Source organism: Ornithorhynchus anatinus, chromosome X5 (genome assembly GCF_004115215.2).
Source record: "Ornithorhynchus anatinus isolate Pmale09 chromosome X5, mOrnAna1.pri.v4, whole genome shotgun sequence".
In the NCBI taxonomy this organism is placed as follows: Eukaryota; Metazoa; Chordata; class Mammalia; order Monotremata; family Ornithorhynchidae; genus Ornithorhynchus; species Ornithorhynchus anatinus.
The window spans coordinates 2,477,470-2,487,320 of NC_041753.1; the positions used below are offsets into that span (position 1 = coordinate 2,477,470).

At 48.9% G+C, this 9,851-nt stretch overlaps 1 protein-coding gene across 1 annotated transcript; it reads right to left on the reverse strand.

Moving 5' to 3' along the window:
• Positions 1-1,181: 1,181 nt before the first annotated feature.
• LOC107547177 (myelin-oligodendrocyte glycoprotein-like) lies at positions 1,182-9,228 on the reverse strand. Its single transcript, XM_039910940.1, has 6 exons — positions 9,104-9,228; positions 5,497-5,589; positions 4,903-5,250; positions 3,417-3,533; positions 1,697-1,717; positions 1,182-1,599 (listed from the first exon to the last, which is right to left on the reverse strand). Exons 2-6 carry the CDS (start codon positions 5,585-5,587, stop codon positions 1,559-1,561), a joined length of 618 nt encoding a protein of 205 aa, XP_039766874.1. The 5' UTR covers positions 5,588-5,589; positions 9,104-9,228; the 3' UTR covers positions 1,182-1,558.
• Positions 9,229-9,851: the final 623 nt, after the last annotated feature.

Genomic DNA, 9,851 nt, shown 5'->3' on the forward strand with positions numbered 1-9,851 from the left:
TAAGCACTGGGGTAGATACAAGGTAATCAGGTTGTCCCACATGGGGCTCACAGTCTTAATCCCCATTTTATAGATGAGGTAACTGAGGCACAGAGAAGTTAAGTGACTTGCCCAAAGTCACACAGCAGACAAGTGGCAGAGTCGGGATTAGAACCCATGACCTCTGACTCCCAAGCCCATGCTCTTTCCACTGAGCCACGATGCTTTGGGTCTCTCTCAGCACCACCAGAAACGGGTGGATGGTCAGATGTATTTGATCTTCAGTCAAGAAAGGCCAGAGGGCCCCCAAGAAAGCTATATGGGGGAAAGTGTAGATATGGAATCCATCAGTCCCACTGTAGAACAGGACATCCTCATAGTCCAGATAAACTCCCACCTGGTGGGGGCATGAGGTCAATGGGAGATGGGGGCTTGGGTAAGTGAGGACTTGCTAGTTATTTCCAAATTACCCCAGTGCCCAGAATCCATCCACCGGAGACCGTGAAATTCTCCCTTTTCTCCTCACATTTACCCTACAAACAGCCAGATCTGAGTCAGACATTTCCCACATTTATCTCCCATCAAGGTCTCTCTGAGGTGAAGCCCTCCTTGTCCAGCGCACAGTAACAAGTATTAAATCTCTCAGGGTTGTTGGGCAGATTCTGTCATGTGTCTCCTCCTATCACATGTTCCTCAAACAGGATGAGAAGGAGTCAAGTCCTGTCCAGATCCAGAGTAATGTCAGCTGCAGGGTCAGTGCTGGGGGCTTGGGGCTAAGACCCCCGAGACCCCAGAGAGGCAAGATGGAGTCTGGGAGTGTCCCTGCAGTGGAGAACAGTAGCAAGTGCCTGGAGGGGGAGGCGGGTTGAGAGAAAGTCCCCAGGGGGTGCCCGGATCCCATCAGCTCATCCGGATGGTTCCGGAAAGTCCACTCTAGCATTGTGGCACCCACCCCACAGCACCAGCGGGCACTGCTGTACTCACACAGGACCCACCCAGTGGTGAAGACAAGCCCTTTCCACAAAACATAGTATGTGTTAGCTTAGTACAGTGCTCTACACACAGTAAGCGCTCAATAAATATGATTGAGTGAATGAATGTGACACCATTACACCACACCATGAATCCAGAGTTGCATGGTTATGTCAAATGGCACATGGGAATGGCATTTTGGATTACTGACAAAAATTCTGAAACAGGTATTCCCTTGAGAAAAATGCTTTCTTTCCTCCAAAAACAGAGACAGGGACACAGACCCAGGTTGGAGATGCCCAGCGTAGACACCTTCACCCACTTCCTCCTTCCTCAGGGAAGCTGACTTCCCACAGGGCTCAGAACCAATGATCCACATCAGTCTCGCTGGGGATACCCAATTCCTTCCTGGGTTTTCAGCCCCCTTTTGTTCCCCCACTCTGGTAGAGGCGTTCCAGGAGGCTGCTGGAGCCCTAACAGCAGCAGGGTGAAGGAGGAGGAGGAGGCTGCAAAGAGTTGTGGGAGTGGCCCTGGATCTGGCTTTCTGGAATGGACCAGGAAGAGTCCGGACCGCCAGGCAGGAGGGAGCTGAGATCCTCAGAGAATTTCAGCGTTTTTTACGTGCTTCTAACTTCTCCCGGTTAGACTCTGCAAGATAACAGAGATAGGAGACGTCAGCAGTGCATGAATGGACACAAAGACTGACACAAACTACAGAAGGAAATGAAGGAAACACAGAACTTACTGAGCTCGTCCCTGAGTTTCTCTGAAAAGAAAAAGAAATAAGTCAGGGACCCTCCAAGCAGGAAGAACTGGGGTGAGAGTCTACATCTGGGATATATAGCTGTGGACTATACCTTTGGAAAAAGAGTCCCATTGCCAATGGGTTTCACTGACACTGTCCTCTCCTGATTCTCCTCCTATACTTCTGGCTGATCCTTCTAAGTCTCTTTCACCATCTCCTCTTCTGATTCCCACACTCTTTGAAGCTCAGTCCTGAGTCTCCTTCCAATGCTCCATCTGCACCCACTCTCTTGGGAGGATTCATTCACTCCCATGACTTCAACTACCATCTCTACATAGATGATTCCCAAATCTACCTCTCCAGCCCCAACGTCTCACCTCTGTCATCTTGAATTTCCTTCTGCATTCAAGAAATACCTACTTGGATGTCCCACTGACACTTCAAACTTAACTTGTCCAAAACAAAACACTTCATCTCTAGAAGCAGCGTGGCTCAGTGGAAAGTGCACAGGCTAGGGAGTCAAAGGTCATGGGTCCAAATCTCAGCTCTGCTGCTTGTCAGCTATGTGACTTTGGGTGTCACTTAACTTCTCTGTGCCTCAGTTACCTCATCTGTAAAATGGGCCTTAAGGCTGTGAGCCCCACTTGGGACAACCTCATCATCTTGTATCCTCCCCAGCGCTTAGAACAGTGCTTTGCACATAGTAAGCGCTTAACAAATGCCGTCATTATTATTATTATTATGTTTTCCCCAAGATTTTCCCATCACTGTTGACAACACTACCAACATCCCAAATAATAATTATTATTATGGTAGTTATTAAGCATTTACTTTGTGCCAAGCACTGTACTAAGCTCTGGAGTAGACACACGACAATCAGGTTGGACATAGTCCATGTCCCAAATGAGGCAAAAGTTGTAAGCCCCTTTTCCTGTCTCACAAGCATGTAAACTTGGTATGATCCTCAATTCATCCTCCTCATTCAATAAGCATACTCAGCCGGTCACAATATCTTGTCGATTCTATCTTCACAATATCTGCAGAATCTGCCCCACCTTGCTATCCAAACTGCTCTCATGCTTGTCCAAATGGTCTTGACTACTGCATAAACCTCCTCACTGTCCTCCCTGTCTCCAACCTTTCCCCTCCCCACATACTTCACTCTGCTCCCACTATTACTTTCTAAAAAATCATTCTATGCATGTTTCCCCTAAAATCTCCAGTGGTTTCCTATTATGGTATCAAACAGAAACTCCTCACAAACGGTTTTAAGGCACTCAATCAGTTCGTTCCCTCCTACATCTTCTCACTCATCTCCCACTACAACCCAGTCACAAACTTTACTCCACTACTCGGCCTCACTGTTGTCTCTCTCACTGGTGACCTTTTCCTCATGCATCCCACCTGTCTGGAACTCCTTCCCCCTCTATATCCACAGGCCACCACTCTTCCGTTCTCAAGACCTACTTCAATCGTATCTCCTTCAGGAAGACTTTCTTAATCAACCCCTCATCTCCCTACCCTCTCCTCCCTCCCTTCTACTATAGAAATGTCAGGACATGAGTCATTTACAGAAGGTTGAGCCTGTGGGCTGGTATATTTCCCAGGCAGCTGGGAGCTCTGACCTCTGACTTGTCTATTTACTTTTCCCACCCTACTTCTGGTCTCCTGCTTTTGCCTGCTGCAATGTGGATGTCAAAAAATGTTCTCAATCACTTACTTTTTTCCATGTGCTGTTTCCAGATGACATAAAGACCCCCAGCAATGATCAGTCCGAGAATAGGCAGCAGCACAGCTAGAGCCACCTTCAGTGGATAGGCCCTCGGGAATAAGGGACCTGAAACACAATTGCCCAATATCCTATCATCAGGGAGAACATACGATAAATTCAGCCAATACCTGGTTTCTGGAAGGGCTAAAGCCTTATGAGAGAAGGCATGACCTGGGGCACCAGGTTATAGCTGGGTGTCTCCCCCAAGCCAAGCTAAGATCCTCGAGCAGGGGCAGTGAATCCTGAACTTCCTTCCTCTCTTCAGGAGGGGCCAGTGCTGAGAGCCCAGTGGTTTGGGGAGCACAAAATGCCCAGAGTCACTGTGGGGAAGGACCAAGGGTGAGGGTTACACTGGCCAGGCTAGACTGGGCTGAGGGGACAGAGGGCTCTGGGAGGAGAGGGGACCTCTTGTGATTCCCCAGAGAGAGGGCTCTGTCCTTGCTGGAAGGATCTGTCTTCCTTTCTCTCAATTCTTGGACTTCGACTGCTTCCTCCAACACAGGATCCCCATGGAACCAGGAAAACGTTGCTTCTTTTTGGGCTTCTGCTCCCTATGTCCACCCTGCCAGTGTTTCTCCTGGGAAAGGAGTGAGGAGAGGAGCAGCAGTGCAGCACCCAGGGGTTCTCACCTAGGGAAGAAGGGTGGTATGGGTAGAAGGGTCCTGGGCTCTGTTTCTACCTTGGACTGAACCCCAAAATTCTCTCCCAACCTTACTCCACATCTCAATTGTCGGCTTCCCAAACCAGTGCCCCCTTCTAGACCCATGTTTCCTTTACAACTTAAGTTTGAATATGTGTGTGAGCATATGACAGAGGGTGTGGTGCTCAAAATGCTGTGATGGCTCTTATGCCTTCCCACACCCTGCCCCAACCCAACCCTGCCCTCACCCCACCGCCATCCAGTCCTCTCTGACCTCATGTAATCCCTTATGGGTCCCCACAGTGATGGAGCTTAAACAGACTCAGACTGGTCTTACCTTGTTCAGACCAGATCTGGTTGGGACCACAAGAACTGAGTCTTTCCCTGGTCCAGCACAACCCCCGGGACAGGGAAGACCTTGACATTAAAAAACATGAATGTCCCCTGGGGAAAAGCCAGTCCAGTAGGTGAGATGGGGGTGTCCTGTTTTGAACCCCATCATAGCCCCAACTTACAGGGCATTCCAAGAATTCTGACTGGAACAGATCCAGGAAGAGACTGATCCCTTGAAAGGTTTCCATGGAATGCTACACTGAGCAGTGTTGCTTGTGAACCAGCGGGAGTTTGGGGGCAGCAGGATAGAACCCTGAGCAGGAGTGGACACTGCAGTATCATTGAGCCGAAAAGTAATCTGGATAGGGATGAGACTATATGCACTGCTATCTAAGTCAGGGAGAGGAATAACTGCCTTTGATCACAGCCAGGAAGAGCCACCAGGCAAAAACAGCCACTCACCTACCAGCTGGAGCTCCATTGTAGTCTCACCCTGCTCGGTGTCACCACTGAAAGAGCAGTGATACTTTCCCTCATCAGAGAGGCCAATGTTTCGTATTCTCAGAGCCACGTTCCCTTTGTCGATGGCATGTTTCACCATCTCCGTCCTCCCTTGATACTCCTTCATCTGCTCTCCAAACACGTCCTTCTGGTCCTTGAACTGGTGCACGATGTTAGAGGGTTGGGTTCGGAACCATCGCACCTCCATTTTCTCGGCGCTTTCCTTGGAGACCAGGTGACAGGGTAACACAGCGACTCCCCCCAAACGGGCCAGGACGGGCCCAGCAGGTCCAACCACAGAAAACCTAGCTGTAAAAGGAAGGTGATTCAAGAGGAGCTGCCACGGGACCTCCGTGGGAGCGTGAGACTCCTATCTCTAGGAGAAGGACAGATCTGCCCCCATCCACCATCCAAAGACCCTGAGGGCATCCTAATGACAGAGCTCTCTTGATTCTGATCTCTGGAGAGAAATATTTAGAAAGAGGACCCAGAGGGGATTATGTTCTTCTGATGAGATGTCCTTTTGGGGCAATGAAATGGAAAAGGAACTCCTACCTGAGCACAGAGTGGGCAGCTGAAGAAAGAGAAGGAAGATGACGAAGTGTCTGGCTGTGAAGTATTCTGGGAAACCCGCCATCTTCTTCATTGCTGGGGACATAAAGAGACTGTGATGGCTCAATCAATACCTAATAATAATAACAGTATTTGTTAAGCACTTGCTATGGTTCAGGCTGGGGTGGATACAAGCAAGTTAGGTTGGACACAATCCCTGTCCGATGTGGGGCTCACAATCTCAATCCCCATTTCTCAGATGAGGTAACTGAGGCACAGAGAAGTGAAGTGACTTGCCCAAGGCCACACAGCAGACAACTGGTGGAAACAGGATTAGAACCCATGACCTTCTGACTCCCTGGTCTGTGCTCTATCCACTATTATGCTATGCTGCTTCCCTATCACTCACTATCAGAGAGACAGGCAGGGGCTAGAATATAGGGCACACAGCAGTGGAAGACTCCTGGACAGGATCAGGTCAGGTCAGCTTCCCATCATATATGTCACCAATTCTCCCAACCCAAATCTCCACCTCCAGGTGCCCAGTTACAAATCCCCAACACCTCCAGGTCTCCCTCAGTCCATTCCCATCTCTGTCCCTCAGGGTGAGTCAGGGAGAAGATCTGGATTTGCTATTTGCTCGGACACAGGCAGTGGTATCAGAATTGAGCCCCCTCAACCAGGATCTCCTGGACATTCTCCACTGCAGGACACTGACCAGAGAGTTGGTGGTTTGAGATCAGAAACCAAAGGTCATCAGAAACCCTCAGACAGTTACTGGGCCTCTTCCTGAGATCTACAGAACCCAGTCAGGATTGAGGGAACTGTGCAGAGCCGAGCTTTGGATCAGGATCTGCAGGGGTCCCAGAACCCAGAGCGGCTCACCACGGAGCTGGTTCTTAGCAAAATGCTACAACCTTACCCTGCCCCACATGTCACTCTAGAAGTGAAAGTAGAATAGGGTGGAGACCGGACTTTGTACTGGATTCCCCACCACACCCTCTTATGGTGAGGGATAAAAATGATTGTGTGAGGGCAATACCCAGTCTGGAACCCCTGATAAAACTTTTGGGGGAGGCTGTTCCCCCTGTGCTCAGTTCTGTGACCCTTCAGGACCCCTCAGCAGCCATGACTGATCCAGGGTAGGGGGACAGGGAGCAGATGAAGGAGCTGGAGCCCATTATGTCTACAGAGACCCCACTGGCTGTGTCTTGTTTCCTGGTGAGAGCCTCTATCCCCACTCCACGTTTGCCCAGGAGACCTGCCCATGCCCTTTGCCCCCATTGACTATTTCAGACATTTATCTCTCCCTTGAAGCACCCTCCATACTCCCATTTCCCACTCTCTTGACCCTGCTGCTTTCACCAGCTACTTCGTTCATATAATTGAAACCAGCAAGTTTGGGGCACCCAAAGTCTTTCTTTTCCATTATCTCACCTTGGCATCACTGAAACTGTCCTCTCCTGATTTTTTTCCTAGTTCTCTGGCTGCTCCTCCTCCTCCCACTATCTAACTTGGGGAGTCCCTCAAAGCTCAGTTCCAGATCCCCTTCTATTCTCCATCTTCAACCATTCTGTTGGAGAACTCATTCGCTCATATGGCAACTACAATTGGTATGTGAATTATTCCCAAATCTACCTCTCTAGTCTTGATCTCTCTCCTTCTCTGCATTCTCACATATCCTTCTCCCTTCAGGACATCTCTACTTAGATGTCCCGCTGACACCTCAAACTTAATATGCCCAAAATAGAACTCCTCATCATCCCACCCAAACCTTATCCTTCTCCTGAATTTCCCAACACTATTGATATCATTATCCTCTTTGCTTTGCAAGCCTGTTAACTTAGCATTATCCTCCACACATCTCTCTCTTTCAATCTGCATTTTCAGGCTGTCACCATATCCTACCTTCACATAGTTTCTAGAAACTGCCCTACCTTCTCCATCCACACTGATCCAAGAACTTGTCCTATCCTGCTTTGAGTACTGCATAAGCCTCCTCGCTGACCTCCCTGCCTCCTGACTCTTGCCTCTCCAGTCCATACTTCACCCTGCTGTCCGAATCATTTTTCTTAAAAAAATGGTCAATCCATTGAGAGGCAGCATGACCTAGTGAATAGTTACCTTGCCTGAGAGTCAGAGGGACCTCAGTTCTATTTCCAGCTCCAACTATTCTGCTGTGATCTCAGACAAGTCACTTAACTTCTTTATGCCTCAGTTACCTCACCTGTAAAATGGAGATTGAAGTTGGGAGCCTCATGTGGGACATGGATTGGGTCCAACCTGATTAGCTTGTATCTCTTCCAGTGTTTAGTATAGTTCCTGGAATATAGTAAGCACTTACCAAACACCACAAGAAAAAACCCTCCAGTGATGCCCATCCATCTCCACATCAGACAGAATCTTCTTACCATCAGCTTTAAAGCACTCAATCAGCTCTGTCCGTCCTCTAGACTGTAAGCTCGTTGTGGGCAGAGAATGTGTCAGTTATATTTTTCTATCATACTCTCCCAAGAACTTAGTACAGTGGTCTATCCACAGTAAGTGCTCAATAAATACAATTGACTGACTGACTACTACATTACCTTGCCCAATTTGACCTACAGCCCAGCCCGCACACTGCCCCCTCTATTGGCAACCTACTCACTGTACCAAGATCTTGTGTTTCCTGCATTTGGACCCTTGCCCTTGTCCTCCCTCTAGCCTCAAATTCCCTACCCATTCATATTGGGCAGATCACCAGTTTTCCCATCAGGAGTCCTACTACATTCTATCTTCTCTAACAAGCCTTCCCTGAATAGGACCTCACTTCCTGTATTCTCCCTTCTCCATCATCTATGTACTTGATTCTGTACCCATTAAGCACTTTGATATTCACCTTATTCCCGGCCCCATGCCACTTTTATAAATACGTATTGGTATTTCATTTTAATGTCTGTCTTCCCTTCCAGACTGTTAAGTAAGCTCCTTGTGTGCAGGGAGTGTGTCTATCTACTCTACTTTATCAAACTCTCTCAAGTGCTTTTAATGTGCTCTGCATGCAGTTGTACTCAGCAAATACTTTGCCTACCCCTCACTTTCTGATCATTACCTCCTTGGACATTTTACTCATTCGTTGCTGACATCATTTCTTTCCTGTGGACTTGGTCATTATTAGTGGCTGGGTGTACTGCATTTAACCTCTGTTTTCTTATAAATCTATATTTGCTCTAACAAAGTTTGTTTGCCAATGGCAGGAGCTGTAATTAACCCTTAGTAAGGGCTCTGGGTCCAGGGTCCTGACACTCACTGCCCCTTGACCCTTTTGTCCTCTTGGGAACAGGCTTCTCAGGACGCTCCCACCATCCAGAACTGTTGTGATTGTGACACGGCCGAGTTGTCACCCCTTACCTCTGGGAAGAGGGGTTCAAGATGTCAGAACCAAGTTTGGGGCAATGTAGTCAACAAGGACCTCGTTCAGCTCCATAAGAAACTAAGTTTGCAACCCTTCCCCCACCATTTCCTGGGTTCCTTTGGTTGATGGGACTGGATCTCCCCCCACCTCTGTACAAGAAAACGTTCCCCAGAATTCAACTCCAGCCTCAGAGAGCAAGAGATCTCCCAGACTCACCGCCTCGACCTGTCCCTCTTCAGTTCCAGCCAGCAGCCCCAGCAGCAGGAAGTAGGAAACAGACACAGTTTGGGCCCAGGATATCAGCTCAGCTCCCTTCTTTACCCCCTGAAGACTGGCATCCTCCTTTCAAGATCCCACTCTGCGATTGGTCCAGCGGGGCCTCACCATCCAATGGGAGGACCAACTCTGCCCATCTCATCAGTCACTGGGCAGATCTCTCCAGGGCTGATTGCAAGAGTGAAAATGAAATTTGGTAGTGGGAAGCTGAGGGTGGAGGGGTGAGGCCTGGACCCTAAGGACTCAAAAAAGCCTCCAGCACAGAAGAGGTGGGGGCAAGCAAGCACACAACTGTTGTCCATCAAATGTGGCAACAGCAGGATGATGAGGCATATACTGAGTGTGACAGGGGCAGCCTGGAAACACACAAAGGGTGGTTCATTTCCCCAGTGGATGGTCAGCACAGAGAGTGTTCCTGGGGCAGCTGTGGCCCTGGATCTATCAGTGGACAATAGAGGGTTTGGAAAATGTTACCAGAATCCCCAGCACCTCCTCTCCTCATTCTGCACCATTCCCCGGAATCTGGCAGGACCCGGTTGTTGGCTGGATCAGGTTGCCGGCCCTGTACTAAGCGCTGTGGTAGATACAAGCTAATAAGGTTGGGCACAGTACAAGTCCCAGCCACATAGGGCTCACAGACTTAATCCCCAGTTTACAGATGAGGTAACTGAGGCACAGAGGAAATAGT

What these genes read in the sequence shown, in the direction of transcription:
- LOC107547177 (XM_039910940.1), bottom strand. Translation starts at nt 5,587, where the DNA reads ATGAAGAAGATGGCGGGTTTCCCAGAATACTTCACAGCCAGACACTTC. An exon ending in GCTGCCCACTCTGTGCTCAG is followed by an intron (nt 5,251 to 5,496) that starts GTAGGAGTTCCT and finishes TTCCTTTTACAG; the next exon opens with CTAGGTTTTCTGTGGTTGGA. An exon ending in GAAACAGCACATGGAAAAAA is followed by an intron (nt 1,718 to 3,416) that starts GTAAGTGATTGA and finishes TTTTCTTTTCAG; the next exon opens with AGAAACTCAGGGACGAGCTC.